At 43.6% G+C, this 23,229-nt stretch overlaps 2 protein-coding genes across 2 annotated transcripts; one reads left to right on the top strand and one right to left on the bottom strand.

Annotated features, from left to right (window-relative positions):
* The first annotated feature begins 1,256 nt into the window (after positions 1-1,256).
* On the top strand, positions 1,257-5,499 carry LOC128330625 (protein TsetseEP-like). The gene is made up of 3 exons (XM_053263759.1): positions 1,257-1,345; positions 1,579-2,251; positions 5,158-5,499. Exons 1-2 carry the CDS (start codon positions 1,291-1,293, stop codon positions 2,229-2,231), a joined length of 708 nt encoding a protein of 235 aa, XP_053119734.1. The 5' UTR covers positions 1,257-1,290; the 3' UTR covers positions 2,232-2,251; positions 5,158-5,499.
* Positions 5,500-9,921: 4,422 nt separating this feature from the next.
* Positions 9,922-20,538, bottom strand: C6H7orf25 (chromosome 6 C7orf25 homolog). Its single transcript, XM_053258790.1, has 2 exons — positions 20,412-20,538; positions 9,922-12,256 (listed from the first exon to the last, which is right to left on the bottom strand). Exon 2 carries the CDS (start codon positions 12,238-12,240, stop codon positions 10,993-10,995), a length of 1,248 nt encoding a protein of 415 aa, XP_053114765.1. The 5' UTR covers positions 12,241-12,256; positions 20,412-20,538; the 3' UTR covers positions 9,922-10,992.
* Between the last annotated feature and the right edge of the window lie 2,691 nt (positions 20,539-23,229).

Here is a 23,229-nt window from a genome sequence, read left to right as displayed (position 1 = left end):
GAGATACACTGCCACCCCAAAGGGTTTTACAAAAAAATGATGCCGGCCGTGGGGAAATGGTGGGAGGGGTAAGTGCACCCTCCCCTCGCCCTTAAAGTGCCACCCCCGGGGCCTTCAAACTTCGAACCGTCCCCGTGGAAGGGTACGGAAGGGCATCTGAACAGGTTTGTACACATCCCTACTGTAAGGTTAGAATTCCAACACCATAGACAAACCTAACAGTATACAGTATTCCAACACTATAGACAAGCTTGGATGGCTTAAAGGGGGGTTAGACAAATTCACAGAGAACAGATCTATCAATGGCTACTAGTCTAGTGGCTATAGGCCAGCTCCAGCCTCAAAGGCAAGATGCCTCTATAAACCAGTTGCAGGGGAGCAACAGCAGGAGAGATGGCTAGGGATGTGCACGGAACTGGTTCGGAGGCCCATAAAGTTGCGTCAGCAACTTTCGGTCATATCCAGAAGACGAGGGCAATGGGGTGGCAGGGAGGCACACTGCTGCCTCGATGGGCTGTTTAAAAAAATGACACCAGTGGGGGAAAGTGGCAGGAGCGGTAAGTGCACCCTCTCCCCGCTCTTAAAGGGAACCCACCCCCCCGCCACCACCTTCAAATCGCCCCGCCGGGGTTCCGTGCACATCCCTAGAGAGGGCATGGCCTCAGCTCTTGCCTGTGGGCTTCTCAGAGGCATCTTATGGGCCACTGTATGAGACAGGATGCTGGACTGGATGGGCTGCGGGCCGGATCCAGCATGGCTGTTCTTATGTTCTTATGTAACCTCTTGTAAGAGTATGAAAAACTGCAGCACAATCATCACTCATCCTTCACCTACCACCAACAGCCTGGAGGTACTTTCTATTGGTCAAGTATCAGATCAGCAGTATGGAGCACACTCAGCTCAAGACCATTACATCAGAATAATTTGCCTTGAGAAACCAGAAACACCAGAAGCAAATTGTTAATAGTCTTGCTTTATTGTAGAGTCTTTTCCATGACTAAGTCTATCCTCTGCGCAAACACACACAATTTTCCTTCAGGCTCAGTGTGAAAAGGTTATCTACCCTGCACTATTGAAATGGAATTTTACCAATAGGAATGGTAATCCCAAATCCTAATCTGAACCTTTAACAAAGGGGGTGAATAATTCTTTCCTGCAACTTCCTTAGAGTGTGGAGAAGGCAGAGACCAAGGGTTTGCTTCTATAAATACAGCCAGAGCTCCTTTTCCCACTAGATACAGCAAACTGCATCTCTGTTGCCTGCACTGCACAAAAGGTAACAAGTCAACAATGTCGAGAAAGGCATCTTTCTTCTCAGCTCTAGCTCTTCTTTTGATTATACAAGGTAAGAATGCATTACAAAAAATACTGTTTAAGGGAATTGTCATGTTGTCATTATTTAGGGTTTACCTAAACTTTTATTAGATGATAAAACAATACCTAAAATGCATTAATTCCAAAACAAAAATCTGATCTAAGACTGTATTATCTCTGATCTAAGTCTGTATTCAGGTGTTCGATATTCAGTGACAGTTGGCATCTTACCCATGATTAATGTTCATTATTTCATTTTTCTAGAGGTATATGTTGCCCCAGTGATTGAGGAACCAAGCGAGATTCCAAGCATTGAGCCAAGCAAAGAACCAAATGGGGGAGAAAGTGGAGAAGACTCAAATGTCGTACCAAGCTTAGAACCCTGTGAAGAACCCAGTGAGGAACCTAGTGAGGAGCCCAGTTTACTGTTACCTGAAGAACTAAGTGGAGAAGTGAGTGGGGAAATCAGTGGGGAAACAGAAACAAGTGCAGAACCAAGTGAGGAACCTAGTGAGGAGCCCAGTGTACTGTTACTTGAAGAACTAAGTGGAGAAGTGAGTGGGGAAATCAGTGGGGAAACGGAAACAAGTGCAGAACCAAGTGAGGAACCTAGTGTACTGTTACCTGAAGAACTAAGTGAAGAAGTGAGTGAGGAAATCAGTGGGGAAATGGAAACAAGTGCAGAATCAAGTGAGGAACCAACTATTGAGGCAAGTGAAGAGCCAGATGAAGAAATGAGTGGAGGAGAATCAACCGTGGAACCAAGCATAGAGCCAAGTGAAGAACCAAACTTTGAACTCAGTTTAGAACCAGGAGACTTTTCCAGTCTACTGCCAAATGAACAACCAACTGAGGGTGTAAGCAAAGAGCCAGGCACAGAACCATTCCCAGAACCATTTCCAGAACTGACCAAGTAAACAGCAAATAGAGACATCTGGTAAGTTAATCTTGATTTTATTCTGTTTGTTAGGAACAAACTCACCTACTTAGGGCTGGTCAATATGTTACATTTTGGATGGGAATGGACATCCCCCTGAAGAGTTTCCCACCCCAGCTGTATTATTTAGTACAATTCACCTCATGAATTGCAGCCATCACATAGGCAGTGTCAGCACCCAAAATCCATGTCAATAGTATTCACCAGTAGAGTAGATAAAACTTGCTATGCAGTATGTTTGGGAGTCAGAAACGCACCATGGGATGCCACTTGCTGTACATACAGACCACCTCTTAAAGCTTTTCTCTATAGATATAGCCTGACTTGAACATTCTTCACAGCATAAAGGACCCCATATCCAGTGCAATCCTCTTGCCCATTCATAATGCTTGGGAAGGTGAATCTATTTAGGTTAACAGACAATGTTTTCCAAATTAACATAATCCTCCCAGTAACAGAAGCTGACAATTAAGCCCACTCCTGCTTTAATTTTTCCTGGTTTTTTAAAGAGTGTTTGAAGGCTTGTTACAGAAATCTGGGGATTTCTGTCAGCCCTGTACACTATTCCTCTACAGTGTACGGGAATACCTTGCCCATGTACTGGGCAAGGTTTATAAAAGTATTCAATCGATCTGTAAGGTGATTGCATATGCCAGCACACCATATGCATGTGCAGGATTTGGCTTTTACATGTGGGCTAGCAATGGCATGGAAAGGATTTACCTCGCAGGAGCCCCTAGGCCCAGCGCTTCCCCAAACCCCCACCCAGTTTGCTGAATCCATCAGTCACCTTGCCTTTCTGCCTGGACTAATGCTGGAAATTCAAGGAGTATTTAAGAGTTTTCCTCAAGGAAAAACTGAAATTCAAAGAGTATGTTAAGAGTTTCTCCCTAGAAGAATTTTTCCACACCAGAAAACAGACCAAAAAACCCTGACCTCCCTGGCACCCCTCAGAGCATGGTTCTTCAGTTTGATGGTGTCTATTGGGAAATCCATCTCTTAGCTGAACTCTACACATGTCAGCAGATACACATAACCATTCCTTGATGCGGCAAGAAGTCAATATACATAATGCTTTTTCCATAGTTACTAGGGCTGTATGAAAAGGAAATCTTATGGTGTGGAAAGCAATATAAAATTGAGATTTCTAGTCCTATGAAGTGCAAGCCCATTTTACTAGTAGTAATTTGTCTGTCTGTCTGTCACTTAATATCTTTCCCTTTTCTCCCCAACTTTCTTGACTAATGAGTTGAATTACCACAGCACTAAATGTGCAAGTTTGGTTAGAATTTTGGACACAGATGTAATGGAAACACTGAAACCCCAGTATCAAGGATTAATAATAAAGTACAAGATATAAGGCAACTTCCTGTGTTTTTAAGTACCAAGGGGATGGCTGCCTGTATATCTGAAAAGCAATGGGCTTCATCTCCCTTCTTTAAGCAACTGGTACCAACTGAACTGGAGTGGGGAGGGTTTATGGTTGTCACCTGATAACCTGGACATCAGATACGTTTCTTTAATGGTTAAATGCAGGTATCTCTATTTTCTTTATGCTGTAACACCAAAAGCATATTTGGAGCAGCATTTAGACTGGGAAAATAGCAAAACTCCCACAGTTCCACTGCTCTGATCAAATGTAGAACTCCCATGGTTGCATTAAAGCTAAACTAAAACATTGGGAGATCTAGCCACAGATCTCCCACAGAACAAGGAGTTAGTCCTGAAGCTTTTGATAAAGCCAGTTTCTCTCTTTCATTCCATCCCCAGATCTGCCATATGCCCTCTCCTATACTTGCTGCAAGTATGATTGATTGAATCAATCAATCAATCAATCAACGGTCATACTTGCAGGATACCACAACAAGTGGGAACTGGATGATGAAGCCAGGGAGGAGATTGGGGAGGTGGACCCAATTTGGGAGGTGGACCCAATTGCAGTATTCCCACAACACCCCCCTCCCTTGTGTGTCAAGAAAGTTAAAGGAATATATATCTGGTGTCCAAATTCTGAAGTGGCAGCCCCAAGTGAAAACTTCAGTGGAAAACGTAAAACCCACATCAATGAATGCATGTACACTCATTCATACAGACACCTGTGCATGTATGCAATATAATATTTGAATAATCTTCCTATGTTCTAGAGTGATTAAAAAAAACACCAGAGCAATAATCTTAATTTTCTATTTGACAGCCTCCTTCTTTCCTATTGACGTTTTGGAAACCTTACTTACATTTGGGTATCAGAACCATCAACTTTGCTCTGGTGATTAAGACCCTTATTAGTCTCAGCCCTGTTACCATTGTTTTTTTCCTGGCAAGGCTCCTGTACCTTTAACACCAGGCGAACAAACAGAAATTTTGCAGATAAAGCTTTTCCTATCTGTATCTGCATACCAAGGAAAGCTTACCTACTTCTGAAGTTTTATTTGTCCTACAAGTGTTAAAATCACAGGATCCCAACTAGAAAAAAGTTGGCAAGCTTTCTGAATAACTAGAACCTTGTTTACACACCAGAGCACATCAGGGATGCTAGCAATGAAGAACAGCGAAATCTCACATTATCATAATGATGTGATGCAGCCTTGTGCAAAAGGCAACATGGTAGTAAAAGCACAGTCATTTGAAACTCTGCTCCTAACTCCAAATTTCCTCCATGAATCATATGTACACAGTACATTATTCTGAGTCCCATTTAGTGATAATGATAAGTAACTGTTTTAGGATTTCTTAGGTACCCCAATCTTTTAACTAACACTGAACCAAATGTTGGGGAATTTTCAAAGTTTCAGATTTTCAGCATTAACTGAATTTGGAATCTATACAAAATCTCATTCCATTAGGGTGAATTGTGCCATTTTTACCTCTAGTTTCTCTCTAACTTTGTCTTATGCTTTTGTCTTTAGAATGAAAAAGAAAATGAATCCAGAAAGATGCACTGATGTCTTCATTCAAGTCAAAGTCATCAGGAAGCAGCTTTCCAGTTGATTGAAATACAGAATTATTTGTAGTGTTAAAGTTAGCAAGTCTTAAAGCTAATTGGTTGGGTTTCACTGAAACCCAAAAACAATTGCTCGGGTTTTCTCATATAACCTTGTAATTTATTAAACTGTGACATGCCAGACAACTCACAGTTCACTTGTAGCAGTTATAGGACTTAACGCTACTCTCACATTCCCCTCCTATCACATTCCCACACTCTGTCCATGATGGGTTCTCTGTACTGTATGCACTGTGCCCTCTGCTTTAGTAATTTACAATAAAAATAAATGACACTATCAGTCTTGGTCATTTGCTTTGTTACTGTTGCCAGTCCATTTTGGGGTCTCTCCCCATTGTAGCCTTAAATATATTAAAATTGTATGTATTTGGACTAAAGTCTTACTGATTTCTGTGGGACTGAATTGTAGAGTTCCATTTTAAATGGCTATTGTTTGTGGGGGGAGAGAGATTTTTTTGGTATTTTACACACACCCGCATGCACATATCAAGAGAGAGACTTGCACCTCCTGACTGATTCAGTCATGAGCATCAAAGTTCTCAGGGCACTTCCTGACAACCAGAGCCCTGAAATTTAGTACAGTATATGTATACTCCAAGGTATTGAGATAAGAAAGAAAGAAAGAAAGAAAGAAAGAAAGAAAGAAAGAAAGAAAGAAAGAAAGAATTGTACCTTTATACACTTCTCCTTTAAAACAAGCAACCTACATAGTTACAATAATTCTAGGCAGACATGTAGCCTCACAATATTGCAATAATTAGAGAAGACTGAACTTGGGACATACACTTAACAGTCACAGCCTGGGGTTTAAAATTGACCTCATAACAGAATCGAGGGTTGAAGCACAGAGCAACCTAAGCTGTGTGTTGTAGAATCCAGAAGAGAGAGTTGTGGTATGCAGGGACAAGACAGTAGAGTTGAATCAGAAATATTAACAGTTCAATGAGCTAGATATTATTTACAGGGAGACAAGTGCTGTCGGCTTTCAGTGTTCTTGCTGCTACCTGTTTCTTAGCCCCGCCTCTACTCCGGGACTGTAATAAAAGTATCTAAAGCACTATTCAAAAGGTGGGTTGGATCAATGAACGGATTAACCCAAAACACCACATTTGTGGGATGAAATATTGAGCTGTACAAGTTCCACTGCCTGTTCAGGTTGAATTTGGAGGATGGGGACTTCCTATAACAGCCAGAAACATAAGAGCTGTGCTTACAGAATACAAGCTGCATTTGCTTTTAGAGGTGTACGTATTTTTATTTGCAAACTTGGTTTTCTTTTCCCCGTTTGCAGAAAGGGTTCACACAGTCCATTCATGTGCCTTCCTCCCCACCCCACCTCACCCCAAAAATCTGTTTGCACTATCCTGGTGTTCAAATTACAGGCCTCCCTAGCACCCTTACCTTTTGTGAGGGCTTCCTTAGCTACCCTTTTTAGAATGCCGAGGGGCATGGTTAAGCTGAAGTGCGGGAAGGGAAATTCAACAGTGAGGCTTGTGGATTTCGTTAAGCCCCACCCCTTGTCTCCCTTTAATTTGCACACACACAAAGCCCTGGTATTCACATGATCAGCTAGGGCTGTCTGTCCGGAATAAGGCTCTGAAGCACTGTGGTATTTAGCAAATGAAGTCCTCAGCTCACTTCCATAGTATTATGATGATAAAATCTGTACCAGTGGAACTGTCATCCTCTTGAGAGTTCTTAAAAGAACCCTTCTCCAGCTAAAAATATCACAAACCTCCCTGCTTTAAACTCTCATCTCTTTGCAAAATATTCAAAAATGGCTGCATTTTACATGAAGAAACCAAGATCCCTTCCATCCTTAACTCTGTCTGCAAAAGCCAGACACTACAATAGCACATATGAGAGAGAAAGCACTTGTTTTGCCTAATACAACCAAGATATTGCGGGCGGGGGGGGGGGGGTACTCAGATAACCTTTAGCCTCAAATTCTCTACCATTATTGCAGGCAACAGTTTGTCAAATGTCTGCAAGTGAGACCTGATCCTAGTTCAGTACAGCTGCCATTACAGACTGAGGTATAGCCAGTAGGCCAAGTGTTGAACAGGCACTCAGCTCTCTCCCCTTTGTGAACATGCCACTTAAGGCTGCGCAATAAAACAGCAGAAAGAGACAGCTACAAAGTGAATAGTGAGTCTAGCTTTTATAGAAAAAAACATGGAGTAGTTTGGGTTAAGAGCCCTTGACTTGAGTGGAAGCTGGCCTCACAAAAGAACCGTCAAAATCTTGTTCCATTGAACGGAACATTTGCATCTTCATGTGCAAAAACGTGCTTGGAATTAATCAGACATTGCATTTCAGAGCAGCTGGGAAAGGGAGCTATGGGTTAGACTTTTTCTAATGGAGTGCTGGAATCTACTGAAGGCTCTCAGGAAGGCTGGGATTCCTGCTTACATTTGAAACCCAGCACTGAGATGGCCTACAGATTTTAATTAAGACTTTAAATCCACTGCTTAGCGCAATGGAACTAAGCAGCTTAACTGAGCAAGATTGGCACCTTGATGTGCACCTTTCAATGCCTCCCCCCCTTCGCATTTGTGGAAATGGAAGACTAATGCCTACCACAATAAACCCAGCCCTCAAAACTGACATGCAAATGAACAATTCTTTTAGCATAGTAAAAGAGAAGAGTTGAAGCTGTGTTTGGCATCAATGTGTACACATGCTGAGCCCATTCTCACGATTAAGTGAGCGGGTTTGAGGGCGGGTGGCAGGGAAGGCAGAAGCTCGCCTTCACAATTCCTGGAGAGTTGCTGGGTGCATGAATCACACACCCATATGGTCTGCGGCTGCCATGGGCAGCATGAAACTGCAGGGGTCAGGATGCATTGTCCCGGCCCCTGGAAATCCCACAATGCAACGCACGAGTGTGCGGTGCATTGTGGGGGATCCCCCCCCCCCCGTGATGGCTGGGAGCCCGCTCCTGTGCCAGCACTGGTGGGAAGCAGCTGGCGCTCGCACACAAACAGTTAGCCTGAGTGAAAGGTAAACTTGAGTCCTTAACCTCAACTAACTGGTGGGCTTCTTAGGTGGGTTTGCCAAGGCGCCAGTGGGCTCCGCACAGATCCCAGTGGTTCTCACAGGCAGCCAAGCCCGGGCCATAGGGATGTGCATGAAGCATTTTGTGCATCGGCGGGGGGTGGGGGTGGCAGGGAGTGGGCACTTTAAAAGGAAGAAGGCTGGTTTTACCTGCCCTTCCATCTCAACCGCCCGCCACCCCCCACCGCCACGCTGTCTGTTCTGAAAAGCCACCCTGAAGCTGCTTCCTGCTTGAGAACAGGAAGTTCCCTCTTCCCTGTAGCCCTCAGGTGGTGTCAGCACGTAAATGGCTTCTGCGCAAGAATTAGAGAGTCATGTAAATGGCATCTGCAAATGTGGAGCAGCAGCAGCAGTGGAGGGGCAGGCGAGATCTGCTTCCCTGCTTTTAAAGCGCCCGCTTGACTCCCAATGAAACGATTCAGCCAGGGCAGCTTGAAGCATTTCCATACCTCAAATTAGAGGCACCGAAACGTTGTGAGAACGGCCTCACTGACTGACATTCTGACGACGTTAACTTGAGGGGGCCCTATTGAAGTTAAAAGGACAAGTTAGGCATGCCTAACTTCTAACTCTAGTGTGTTTAAAGCACAGAATCTGCCATGCTGAGAATGACCCCCTCACCAAATTCTTAGCCCTCATGGTTGTGAAAGTGCTTGCTAACAATCAAGTCAGGACTTCAACAATTCGTTGTTGAGGCAGAGCACTGCACAGCACACATACCACCCCTTCCTGAATCCCAGGTCTTCTGCTTTCATGTTCTTCTATCTATTCCCAACTCCATCTGGCAGACAATTCGACATTTCCATAACTTATCCTGCCATAGTGCAAAGATTAAGAGTGTGAGTCAGCAAATTCTTGATCAAATATGATTTCAGGCATGAATTCATCTGGTAGTTTTAAGGAACCCCTGTGTCTCTCAACACCCCTGCCCCCGCATCTGTAAACAATACTGGTATCTACAATAATGCTGGCCTTCAATACAGAATTATTGTAAAGATTGCTGAGATAATGTCTGCAAAGCACTCTGAGCCCTTAAGAAAAAGAGGTTTATAAATACTATTTTAAATGTAGGATATGTGGTTTCCTTAGAGAAAGACTTTATTAAAACCCACAGAAGATGTAGCCCTAGTTATAATGCTGGAAGTATAAAAGCTCATTTTGATGTCTGATCAGAAGTAATTACATCATAACTCGAGCTAATGTGCAGTTCTTTGGTTTAGAACCATCTTTTTGAATATATTGTACATGTCTGGCAGGTAGTGGCAGAGTGGAGGGAAAGATATTTATTTTTCCTTTTCATAATAGAAATATATTCAGTATTTGGAAAGTTGTAAATATTTATGTAAAGTGCAAAGAATAGGGCAGGTCCCCGTCATCTTTAAGAGTTTAGGTTTTAATATCATCTATCTACATTTTAAAAAAAATATTAAGAATGAGCTCTTTGCTTTGATGGTACTACCTATTAGCATCTTTTAAATCTTGCCATATCATCTATATCACTTTAGCAAAAAATAAAATCCCACCACCCATTTCAAATCAACTAAAGAGTTTCAGCAGCAAAATCTGAAAAGTTTTAAAGTCAGCCTCTAAGCACCAAGACAACAAATATAGGTTATGTTTGAATTGTAATGTTTTAATAATATGTTGTACTCTGTTAACAACATAATTACCTCAGTAAAATAAATTACAGTGGAGCCACTGCACTGAAAACCAGGAGGATTCAACAAAAAGTAAGATTACAATTCAGCCCAACTTATGCATTGACACATCAATTCTAATGGTAGAGCATGTGCCAAAATGGGATTTAAGTGTTTACTTTTGCTTGGATCATGCCCAGTTTAAGCACTTTTTAATCCCGATATGAAAATTAAGCATGTGCTTACATCTCTCCTATTGAAGTAAATGGGATTTACAAGTGCTTGACTCTGGGTAGAAATAAATTTTACAACAAACACAGAACTTCCAACAAACGTTAACAGCCTTGTGTAGAACTCCATCCCTTTCCAAATATGTCCAGTACAACTCTCCAAATGCTGTCTCTGGCTAAAATGTGGAGCAGATCCAACAGCAGGACATGCACTGGTTCCATGCTACTCCAAAGCCCATCTATGCTGCTAGTGAGTATGGAGAAGCTCCATGACTACTAAAAATTGCATCATCGCTGTAGCAACAGTTTCCCCATCATTCCCAATGGGAGAAGCATCTCTAGAGCAAGGACACAATTCTTAGGAGCCACAGAGCCGCTCTGCACTCGCTAGCCACATGGATGGGCTTCAGAGTAGCATGGAACCAGCACACATACCCTGCTCTTGGGTCAGCAGGTGCTGCACAGAATGTGAGCTATTATGCTGCACATTTCCCACCAAAGACAGCCAACAGTGTGGAGCTGCAGCAGGGAAATGAACAGCAAAATGATGGCAGGACATTTCTGCCTTTTCACCAATTTGTGTCCTTTTAAAAAATAAAATAAAATGTGTGTCTGAAATTGCTTTTGGTAGCAGCCCCATGCTCATTGCAACATTCACTTCTGCCTTTTTGCCAAGTTGTGTCCTTAAAAAAAAAATTGTGTGTCTGAAATTGCTTCTACTATAAGCTGTATGAATCAGCTATTTTGACAGATCTATCCACTGGTTCTGTTACTTTAATGGCCAGAGATAACTGGTTTGCACTATTCGGACTCAGCTCATTGCTTTGGTAGAGGCATGGCCGAAGATTCTTTGCTCTCTGTCAATGCCCTGGGCTGATGAATGAACACACTAAACCTAACTCCCTGATTAGCTGCAGCCCTAACAAAGCCACTGTTTGCAGTTATAGTGATGGCCTTTAAAGAATCTCCTGTCCCAAAGATGGCCAGAGAGCGGCTGTTGATTTTGGAACTAGGCACCAGACTTAAGGCACGCTCAGAGGGTTGGTCTGGTACCACAGTGACTCTCTCCAGGAGTAATGTGGCTCGATTTTTCTCCCCCGGCCCCCCTAAGGTCTCTAAGATGACCTGAAAGTCTCTGACTGCCGATTCACAAGCAAACAGCTCCTTGTCCTTCATGAACTCTTCCAGTAGTGGAAGAACTCTCTCTTCTCTCTCTTGTACTGCCTGCTCAGTTAAGACTTTCTCCTTGAAGATAAAGTGACAGCCTCCATAGCTAAGAGCAGAGACATACGTAATCAAAGTAGTAATATCCAAGTTAACCTTATTGCACATGTCCACTCTGACTTCTGTAGGAAAAGCAACCCTGGCTATTAAGTTGTCCTGATCCACTTTAGTCACTTGCAGGCATTTGCCACCTTCATCATCAGATTCGCTAGAACTTAAGGGAAGGTCTTTGCTGGCATGTTCTGTTAATGTGTTTACAGCTACTATGTCTCCCCGTATAGATATGCCCATCTGTTTCAGCCTCTCTGCCACTGGAGAGGACACACCATTGTAGAAAGCAAAGATAATGTGTGGGTTACTGTACTGCACTGGCTGCTGGCAGCTTGCTTGCAGGAAGTCCTCTGCTTGCTCAATGATGCTCTTGTCTCCATACTGGCCCCTGCCCAGCCAAATATTGTGCAGGGCTTCAGCCTTTCGACCAATTGATTTCACCCAGGTGTGGCCACTGTTTGCAACCACATCTACTACCAAGCTTTGTTTTTCACCAAAGTTATCCTCGTAAGCAAAAACATGAAGCACACCGACAACTTCCTTCAAGTTCTCTGCCGACTCGATGATGGCTTGCAGGTGAGTGAGATTTGTACTCTGCAGGTGTGACTCTTTGATGGCTACCTTACCAGCCTCCACCTTGTTCAAGAATTTTAACTCTGCTTTTAGTTTGCTGCAGAGCTTTGATCCCCCTTCTATACCACCTTTCTGGGACCTGGAAAGGGCTTCTGCCCTTTTGATTAGCTCCTTAGCAATAGCAATTCTCTCACACAGCAAAGAATGCACAGACATCTTGATAACATTATTCCTGGGAAAGAAAAAGGAAAATTGTTAGTGCATGCTACTCAATGAGGACATTGATGAAAAAACTTCTCAAACATGGCACACTGGGCTACAATTCTTTTAAAAACTGTTTAAATTCAACAAGCAAAAAAACAAAACTCAGGACTCCAAATACATTTTTAAAATGGTGATGTACTTTAGCACAAATTTTGTGTAAATTCTCATTTTAAAATGTATTATTCATCTGAGATTTTGTAGATCTGGGATGATTTTTTCAGTGACTGACAAAGGACAGAAGAGATTTAAGGCCAAGTCACCTATGAAAATAAGACAGAAGTACAGAAACTGTTAAGATAGAATGTATTGGCACCAAAAAAAATATTGAGGAAGGGGACACAGAAGGTGTGCAAAATGCATTTTGGAAGAGGGGGGCAAGCTTTGCTCTATATGTCAGATTTTTGAAAGAGAAATAACAGTAGGTCTCACATTACTGCTTCCATCCTAAATATAAACAAAAGTGAGCCCATGGAGAACTGTTTTTTATCTGTACTAATGCTCTTTATATATAATGACTGAGGATAAGAAATAAAAGTACTGCAACTATGTGAAAAGCGCCCTTTGATCAAGTAACCACAGCAGTTTGATAGTGAGTACGCGAGGAAGTTATTTTTCTGGAAGGGTGCTGCCTTTCAAGTGTATGCAAGTGAGGTGGATTCATCCATGGATTTCTCCTGAAAAGATTTCATCTACACGTCAGTTATTTCAACCAAGGCTTCTAACACATTGAGACGATTCTCGCAATCCACCAAAAGTGGGCCTAGCCTGCTTTTGGAGGGTCGTGTGCTGCCACAGGAGCCATGCGGCTTCCGGCAGCAAACCCTCCTAAGTCCCCCTCCCCTTAGATGAGGTTAGCGCTGTGGCAACACACAAAAAGACTAAGCATGTGCACGGTCCGGACTGTTCCGGACTGGCACCGAGGGGGGGGGTGTCCCTTTAAGGGCGGGGGGGTAGAACTTACCCCTCCCGCCACTCTTCCCCCTCCGGCGCTGTCGTATTTAGTGAAGATTTTGGGGCGGCAGTGTTCTTCGCTGATGCCCCTGCCCCCGTCGTCGCCTGCAAGTCCTTCTAAGTGTTGCACGCATGCGCGCGCGTCCCGCCTACATCACACACAGCGTGCGTGTGACGTAGGGGGCAGGCACGTGCACGCTACCGCGCGCGCATGTGTGCAGCACTTAGAAGGACTTGCAGGCGACAATGGGGGCAGGGGCGGCAGTGAAGAACGCTGCCGCCCCAAAATCTTCACTAAATACGACAGCACCGGAGGGGGAAGAGCGGCGGGAGGGGTAAGTTCTACCCCCCTGCCCTTAAAGGGACAACCCCCCCCCCTCAGTGCCGGACTGCCGGACCGGTTCGGTCCGGTCTGGAACCAGTCCGGAGGCCTCCAACATGGCCTCCGGACCGGTTCGGGACCCATAGGGTCAAAAAAAATATTCAGTGCCGGAGGGGGAAAAGCGGCGAGAGAGGTAAGTTCTACCCCCCCCCCCGCCCCTGAAGGGAGATCCCCCCTCGGTGCTGGTCCGGACCGTGCACATCCCTAGACCCCCGCCGGGAGGCTGAAACAAGCCTCCCGGCCCTGGGGGTCTCTCCAGGATGCCCTGTGCACTTGTGCAGGGCATCCTGGAACTTCCGGGGGCCGCACGCTCTCCCTGCAAACCTCATTCAGGCGAGTCTCACTGATTGTGAGAATCGCCTCATTATGTTTTTTAAAAGATGTATGCACATCATCCCAGTATCAGCCCTCATAAATATCATTTATATTGGCAACGGAAATAAAAGAAACTTTGATACCAGAAATCTCAAGCTATTCTATTGAATCTCCACTACATCCAACAGACTGTTTGGGGAGTAATTACACTGAAACCCTACTTTCTTTCCCGCTGTTTTTCAGTGGCTTCAGCCCTTGCTTTTAAATATATTTATTTAGGAATTTCTATTTTCCAAGGAGCTCAAAGCAGCTTAGAAAAGTTAAATAATACAAATAAGACAGCACTTCCAAAGCAAAAGCAGAACATTGCCGAAACACACTGAAAACAGCTTATTAAAGTCTTATTTTTATGTATTTATTTTACAAAAAGGGATCCCAAAATGCATCTCACACAATATTATTATGAATACATTGCTTTTCAGCAAAAGAAAGGGGTGGGTGGGGGAGTTCAAAGAAGTTTACATAGCAAAAGGAATGAAAGAGATGCTCCCTATCCTAATAGAAGTTCATAATCTAAAAACAAAAAGAGACACCAGCAACAACAGCCACTGGAGAGACACGACGCTGCGCTGAATAGGGATAATTGCTGTCCCCCAGCTAAATATAAGAGAGCCACAACTTTAAACAAAATAGTCTCTTTGACCTGTTAGCATGATTCCATGCTTATTCCAAGCCTTTATACAGTAATAGTAGTTGTCCAGGTACTTCACAGCTTTTTAAAAAGTGCGACTTCCTTAAACTGCAAGGGTAAGGTAAGGTTGTGCAGTCTACCCAAGTAGTACTCTCAACAATTAGCTGCATGGCAAAACCTGCAATTAGGATAGGCATGCTTTTAGTTACAAAAAATACTGCCATCTGCTGGATTGATAATAGGACAGCAGTACAAAGGACCCTTTGCTAAGCAGGGTCCACCCAGGCTTGCATTTGGACGAGGGACTACATGTGAGCACTGTAAGATATACCCCTTAGGGGCTGCTCTGGGAAGAGCACCTGCATGCTTGCATGCAGAAGGTTCCAAGTTCCCTCCCTGGCATCTCCAGATAGGGCTGAGAGAGACTCCTGCCTGTAACCTTGGAGAAGACGATGCCAATCTGTGTAGACTGTACTGAGCTAGATGGACCAATGGTCTGACTTGGTAGAAGGTAGCTTCCTACGTTCCTATGAATACTTTAAAAACTCTAATCTAGGACCTCAGTTTGCCTGTCTCGGGGACCAAATTTGGCCTGCAAAGGCTTTCCATCTGGACCCTAACATAGCTCTGATTCCCAGGAGTGCCCTGAGGTATTGAAATGCTTGAGGTGGGGTATCAAATGCTGCCTTGCTCCTGATCCTGGTGGGGGCCACCTCCCTTTCAAAATAGACCCTTGCAAGCTTTGAAAGTGGTGGGGAGGAGGGAAGGCTCCCAGTAACCTCCTGTCCTTTCCTCACACTTCTTGCAAGATTCTTGCAAAATTGTGAGGAGAGGTGCATCTCCAAGTTAGGGCAGAGAGACTTCTGCCTGCAACCTTGGAGAGCCCGCTGCCAGTCTGCATAGACAACACTGAGCTAGATGGACCAATGGTCTGACACAGTATAAGGCAGCTTCCTATGTTCCACAACAGCTGCTCAGTCCCAAACCCAGGCTAAGGCAGAAGGGAAATGAGTGAGCAGCTGAGTTGCCTAAAGGAAGCACTCTGCCAAAGCCTCTGCTGCTGTTCATAACGGTAGCAAGCAAGCCTCCTTGCTAAAATATATAACTTATCCCTGCAATCAGGCTCTGTACCACCAATTTTCACCAATTTTCAAAAAGGGATCCAGGGGCAAAGACAGGAAACAGAGGGTAGGTATAAATGGAGAGTTATCGAAAAGAAGGCAAGTAAGAAGTAGGGTCCCCCAGGGATCTGTACTGGGACTGGTGCTTTTTAATTTATTCATAAATGATCTAGAAGTTGGGGTAAGCAGCGAGGTGGCCAAATTTGCAGATGACACCAAACTATTTAGGATAGTGAAATACGCAACAGTTAGTGAAGTAAAGGTACAGTGTGCCGTCGAGTCAATGTCGACTCCTGGCGACCACAGAGCCCTGTGGTTGTCTTTGGTAGAATACCAGAGGGGTTTACCATTGCCTCCTCCTGCGCATTATGAGATGATGCCTTTCATCATCTTCCTATATTGCTGCTACCCGATATAGGTGTTTCCCATAGTCTGGGAAACACAGCAGCAGGGATTCGTACCCGCAACCTCTGCCTTGCTAATCAAGTCATTTCTCCACTGTGCCGCTCCAAAAGAATTTCTTCAAACTGGGTGAGTGGGAGACAAAATGTCAAATGAAGTTAATGTTGGCAAGTGTAAATTGATGCACATTCTGATGAAAAACCCCAACTTCACATATACGCAGATGGGATCTGAGCTGTCGGTTACTGACCAGGAGAGGGATCTTGGGGTCGTGGTAGACAGCTCGTTGAAAGGCCAATTCCATGCTAGGGATCATTAGAAAGGGGATTGAAAATAAAACTACTGCCTCTCCTGCAGCATATCTTACCCAACTGGAGGTCCCAAACCACAGAAGGGCATTCACCTTGGCTTGCTGCCATGGCCTCCCATCAGCAGTGCTAGAGGGCCATTACAGAAGGATCTCATTTGCAGAGTGGCTAATGTCCCTGTGGCTCAGGACAGATTGAAACTGCTGAGCATGTCCTCCTATACTGTTCATTCTATAGAGACATTCGTGCCTCCCTCATCCTCCCACTGTTAAGCAAGTTCCCGGGACATTTGAGACAATTCTACAGCTTCTGGTTACTCTCTGACATGAAGCCTGCCATTACATATAGCGTTGCCAGGTTCTGTGCGGCTGCGATCGGCATTCGTCGGAGGATGATAGGCTGTGAGCCCTGTTAGCCTTAATCTGATTCCCGATGACTTTGGGTTGACCTCGCACTTGCCCATGCCTCTCCTCTTATTGTCTTATACTGCTTTTTATTGTTTTTTATAATTTTAAATCTGCATTTTACAATTTTATATTCCCCTTTTTATTTTTTCTGTGCATTCTTATAACAGAAATAGTAATATTTTATTTTTAGCAGTTTTAGTTCTTTAGTATTAATGTGCATATATGTAATTTTTATCCATTTTAGCTCATCTCTTTTTAAATTGCAATTATCTTTAATTTTAGCCTTTTCACGATATCTATCATTGTATTTGCAATCACCTTTATCCTCCTGTATTTTTTAACATATAACTTTTAACTTGTATTATCTTTTAGTCCTTTTAGTATCACTCTCGTTTAACATGTAATTTTATGCTGGTCTCTGACCGTAATAAAGGTTGATTGATTGATTGAAAATAAAACTGCTAATATTTATTTATTTAATATTATTATGCCTTTATACAAAACTATGGTGCGGCCACACTTGGAGTACTGTGTACAATTCTGGTCATCACATCTAAAGGACATTGTAGAACTGGAAAATGTGCAGAAGAGGGCAATCAAGATGATCAGGGGCCTAGAGGACTTTCCTTATGAGGCAAGGCTACAACACCTGGGGCTTTTTAGTTTAGGGGGGGGAAATGACTGTGGGGAGACAGGATAGAGATCTGTAAAATAATGCATGGTGTGGAGAAAGTGGATAGAGAGAAATTTTTCTCCCTCTCACATAACACTAGAACCAGGGGCATCCCATGAAATTGATTGCCAGGAAATTTAGGACCAGCAAGAGGAAGTATTTTTTTCACACAACGCATAATCAACTTGTGGAATTCTCTGCCACAAGATGTGGTGTTAGGTACTAGATTGGATGGCTTTAAGAAAGGTTTGGATAACTTCATGGAGGAGAGGTCTATCAACGGCTACTAGTCTGAGGGCTACAGGCCAACTCCAGCCTTAAAGGCAAGTTGCCTCTGAGTACCAGTTGCAGGGGAGTAACAGCAGGAAAGAGGGCATGCCCTCAACTCCTGCCTGTAGGCTCCCAGCAGCGTCTGGTGGGCCACTGTGTGAAACAGGATGCTGGACTAGATGGGCCTTGGCATGATCCAGCAGGGCTGTTCTTATGTTCTTAAGAAATGAGACTGTTGAGTATATGGGACAAAGCTTTCTCTGTTGTTGGCTCTAGATTGTGGAACGCCTTTCTGTTTAAGACTCACACTGCTCTCTCTCTTCCGGCCTTTCATCTACACAGAAATGATATTGTCCACCCAAGCATTTGGGGTTTTGTTAACAAAAACTGGATGGTTAAACGAGTTATCTTTTGCCATTAGTCCTCATAGTAGTACACCCTTGGATGCTAGTTTGCCCTCTGTTGTCATAATATAGTTTCTAAAATTGCCATTGTATGGTTTTTAATGTGTCACCATATCTGTAATGTTTTCACTGTATTAATGCTGAGATTGTTAGATGAAAGGTAATATATTAAATGGAAACAATAAATAAAAGATGGCCACTGTCAAACAAATTGCCAACCAGGGTCTTCTAATCTATTCCTTCTATGAACTTATAGATGTCATTTTCAGCCAGTCTCTACCCAATATGCCTAAAGTTACCATCATATCAGGATACTGGATATTTTAAATAATTAATGAGGATATCCCTTGCTTAACTCTTGAGGGACCCAAAGCAATACTTGCAGAATACAAAATGTATACACTGCTGCATAAAGTGCTTCCTTATACAGAGTCAAGCTACTGATTATAGCCTTGTATGAGGTCTATTTTAACTGAAAGCAACTCTTTCTGGAGAGCTCTTTCTCAAACCAAGACGTCAAAAATTGGAACTGAATCTTCTATATGCAGAAAGCGCACCTCACCACCAAGTTTTGGCCTCTCCCCAAGGAAGAAGGATGTGGGTGTCACGAGGTAGACTCAAACCATCCTCTTTTGAGGTAGACTCAAACCATCCTCTTTTGAGTTAAACACCAAACATACTGGCCTAGCCCATTGTGTTTAAGGACAGGTATTTCAGAAGACTGGTGTGTGTGTGAGTTGTTCAAGATTTAATTTGAACGGGGGAAAGCAGCAGTATATTTGCCATATTTACTTTTTAAATTCCTTATAATAATTATAGCATTGTTAGCACTCTATTCACCCTTGTATATAAAGCAAGGAATTTATACTCTTTTTGTATGTACAAAGATGTATGCATGCCTTGGGCATATATACCCAGAACATAAGCCCATGGAGCAGTTCATAACAATCTTGTGTGACTAGAACCACAAACTTAGCCAGAAAAACAGGTGCTCCTGAGAAGTACTGCATGTGGCCTGAACTACAGAGGGCAACTAAATGGAACCCCTATCATGCCACAGAAGAAAGTTAACACACTACTATGTTGTGAGTAAAGATACTGGAAAGACAGCATTTACGGAACTTTCCGCTTGTTGTGCCAGGCGCCAAGGAATCCATAAGAAACAAGGAGCTTATGCAAGATACCAGAATGATTGAGGACGGAAGCTGGATGCTAGGAGGAGCGATACATTCTACATTGAAGAGCACTCATGCTTGCAGGATTTATGGGGCAGAGCTGAATAAATAATGTACTTCAGGCTTTGGCTGTAACCCTGTACACAGCTTGTTTAAACCCCACTGAAGTAAACAAGACTGTGTAGGCAGTAACTGCACAGAATTGCTGCCTTTATCTTTTCCTACAACCTATCATTTCTGAGATTGTGGGAGGGGGAGAAAATTAAACCAATGAGCGAAACTTTCATGGGAGAGAGGAGAAGTGGAGAGAGAAATATGGGAAAGCAGAGGGGAGTTTTTCAGCGTTTTGGAAAATGAGTTGCGACTTGAGAAGCAATTTCCCACTGCCCTTCTAATTCCAAAGTGGAGAGAGGCAGGAAGCAGCATATTTTCTTGATGGCAACCATCAGGAATCATATTAGAGAAGTCTACCATGTTAAGCGATAGCAACAACAATGGTCTTTCATAGTTGTCTATCCAGGCAGAGCCCTAACAGATTTTAAAGTTCTCTTTAAATTGCAACAGGGATTCATAAAAATGCACTAATCATTGGTTATGACATTAATTCATACGGGGCTGGGCGGGGGGGATACAATGCGGCTTAACTTGATATAAGTAGGCTGGCTAGCCGGCTAAACCTTTCCAACTTCCTATAATTTCATCTGATGCAATTACAAGGCACCTTCCCGGCAGCAGCGCAAAGGCTTCTGGTCCTGCAAACAGAGCGATCTAGGTAACTATATACACCCAAACGTGTCGCCTGTTTAAAATGTCTCTTTTAAAAAGATACAAAGCTCTGCCGTCACGGATATCTCCAGAATCACGTTATTTGGAACGTGATTCGATTCTGGCTTCTTTCTCCCCCATTCATGCTTTATTTTAGCTAAAACGCAACAAATGTAAACGACAGCCCCCACTAACCTGAAATTTTAAGCATTCCCTCGCACATACTTTCCCTATAGCAGCTGGCCTGAACAATACTTACAGTTAAGCCGCTCGATCATTTCTACATTACATTACACACATTTTCTCCCCACGGAGTTTTCACTACTTCCCCTTTATACCATAGAGAAAGACACTGCCGGTGCCGGCTCTTTAAGACAAAGAGATATAACACACACTACACAGCCCTCACTTCCGGATCCGATTAGAATCCTCCATGTGCGGGGCAACATGGAGAAATGCACAGGAGTTAATTTACAGCCTCGGATACAGCAGCCAGAGTAAGACGTTCACTTTCGTTGTGGTGCTTCGAGACAATCAAACCTTATCTTGCTCAATGTTGGGAACTGGAATAGAGCTCGCGGGTTTAAAAAAGAGAGAGAGAAAGAGCGGTGGGTCGGTGGGTGGGTGGTGAACGTGGGAAGGAACATAGGAAACTGCCATATACTACTGAGTCAGACCATTGGTCTATCTAGCTCAGAATCGTCTTCACAGACTGGCAGCGGCTTCTCCAAGGTTGCAGGCAGGAATCTCTCTCAGCCCTATCTCTTCTGGAAAAGTTTGTATGGTTATGTGCAAAAAGACAAGAATATCTCTTCTAAACAGCAATGGGACAAATTGTGGAAATGGACGTGGGACGTAACCCACCCAACCCAGATTACCTGATGTGCCTTCAACCCACCCCCCGAAGTTACAGTACTACCTGCATATACTTCATAACCTTGTGGGTTTCCAAATCATTGTGTGTAAATCTTTGTAGATATATCATGTACAAACAACCACTTTGTATATAATTGTGCTTTGGCAACGTACTGTATGCTTTGGTAGTTTGTTGGTTCAATAAAAAAATCTTGTCCTATAAAAAAAATCTTATCCTATCTTGGAGAAGCCAGGGAGGGAACTTGAAACATAAACCTTCTGCTTTTCCCAGAGCAGCTTCATGGGGATTATCTTGTAGTGCTCACACAACAAGCCTCCCTTTCATATGCAACCAGGGCAGTCCCTGCCTAGCTATGGGGACAAGTCATGCTTGCTACCACAAGACCAGCTCTCCTCTCCTAGGAAGAAAGGAAGAAAACAAGACAATGTGGGATATGCTAAAATCAATAACAAAGAATAATCATTTAAATGCACTGGTTCCTCGGAATATGCATTTTATTATGGGCCTGTTTTTTGTTTGACCATGTAGACAAACGTACCCTAAAAAAAACAAGGCATAATCAATCACACTGGGCACAGTGCATTCCAATAGTCTTCTAGGAATTCAGTTCAATTCAATGCACTTCTATGGGCTATCTCCAGTTCAGGCGCGTAACAATGATAGGGCAAGGGGAGACAGTTGTCTGGGGGGCCCACTGCCTGGAGGGGCACCCCAGGGGCACCTCATGTGACTCCCCATTGCCCCCTGCCCAGCCCCATAGCCTCTCAGCCACTTGCCCTCTTCGCCGTCTCTCCTGCTTGTTCTCCTGGCCCGCAATCGAAGCAGCAGACAAGCTGCAAAGAGCTCCTTTTCTCCCGCCTCTCAGCTGATCGGCGGGTGGGCGGGGCTTCCACGGAGGCCTCCGTGTAGGCCGCAGTGAAGCCTGAACTCGAGTAGGGCCCAAGCCAGCCAGGAAGGAGGAGGCAGCCAGAGTGTTCTCTGCAGCAGAAGACCCCTTGCTGCCCTGCTCAACCCAGACCAGCATTTGCCAGGTAGAGTGTGAACTCCTTTTTGTGGTTACCTTTCCCGCCCCCCCCCCCCATATATAGGGATCTGCTTGCCATAGGGCTTGGATATGGGGGTGGGGGAGGAGGGACCGAGAAGTCTCTGAATATTTATTTTGAAACAGCTTGGAAAATTTGCTGACTTAAAAAAAACTATCTAAAAAGTCCTATAAGTGGCTTGTTTCATGGCAGAAAATTGCAAAAACTTCTGGAACAGTATTTTATTAATTTTATTCATTCATTCATTCATTTATAAATGCACTTATGTTCAAGTTGTTTTGCAACCCAGAAGGTCTGAGTGAGAACTGTGAAGCAATGTGTGGTGCTTTTATTTTATTTTGGTTTTCTTGTGTGTGAACTGCTCCCCAATAACTTGCAGGGACTTCAGGGTCAATCTGGCCAACATGTGAATGCAGCACCTCCATTCCAGAGGAGATGTGTGTTAAAGGGCTTTAAAAGCCTCCTGTGAAAAACCTCCTGGAATCAAACTTGACTGAATTTGTTCAGAATTCTGAGAAAACAAACATAGGCTCACCCTGCATGGTTGAAAGTCTCCTTTGCTAATCTGCAGCGAGGGGCCCATTTTAATAATTCATCTTTCTAGTGTGTTCTAGGCATTAAAAGTAATACAAATGTATAGTACTCAATGTATATCACTATATATTGTGACACGTGTGTGTGTGTATTCAGTGAAATGTATTTGCAGGCAGCATACTTATTTTGGAATATCAGACTTAAATCCTTGGGGGCCTGGGGTGTGCGGAGGCCCTGGACTTTGGGGGGGGGCCATTTTAAAATCTTGTCTCTGGGCCCACTCCAACCTTGCTACGCCCCTGCTCCAGTTGCATTTCAGTGGCCATTCTCTACCATTCAAGTTAGTAAGTCTGGCGGGCTGGGGAGAATTTTAAACTGCCATTCAATGCATATGTCTAATTTATTTTGATTATAAGAGTGATCCAGAATACATAAGGATACCAGCCAGTGTCTCTCCTGGCTCTTCTCAATCCAAACAAAGCTGGATTTGACCAGCAGAATGTAAAGTGATGCAGATTACCCAAGAACTGTTGGTAAATTACCACCGATGTGTGGAGTTCTTTGCTCTTCATCTCACTGCGTGCTTTATCCTACTTTTTGTAACCACCGTACCGCTTGCTTGA

The sequence above is a fragment of the Hemicordylus capensis genome, chromosome 6, assembly GCF_027244095.1.
Source record: "Hemicordylus capensis ecotype Gifberg chromosome 6, rHemCap1.1.pri, whole genome shotgun sequence".
NCBI classification, from domain to species: Eukaryota; Metazoa; Chordata; class Lepidosauria; order Squamata; family Cordylidae; genus Hemicordylus; species Hemicordylus capensis.
Note: the sequence above shows the minus strand (reverse complement) of the source record. Positions and strands in the feature narration are given on the sequence as shown.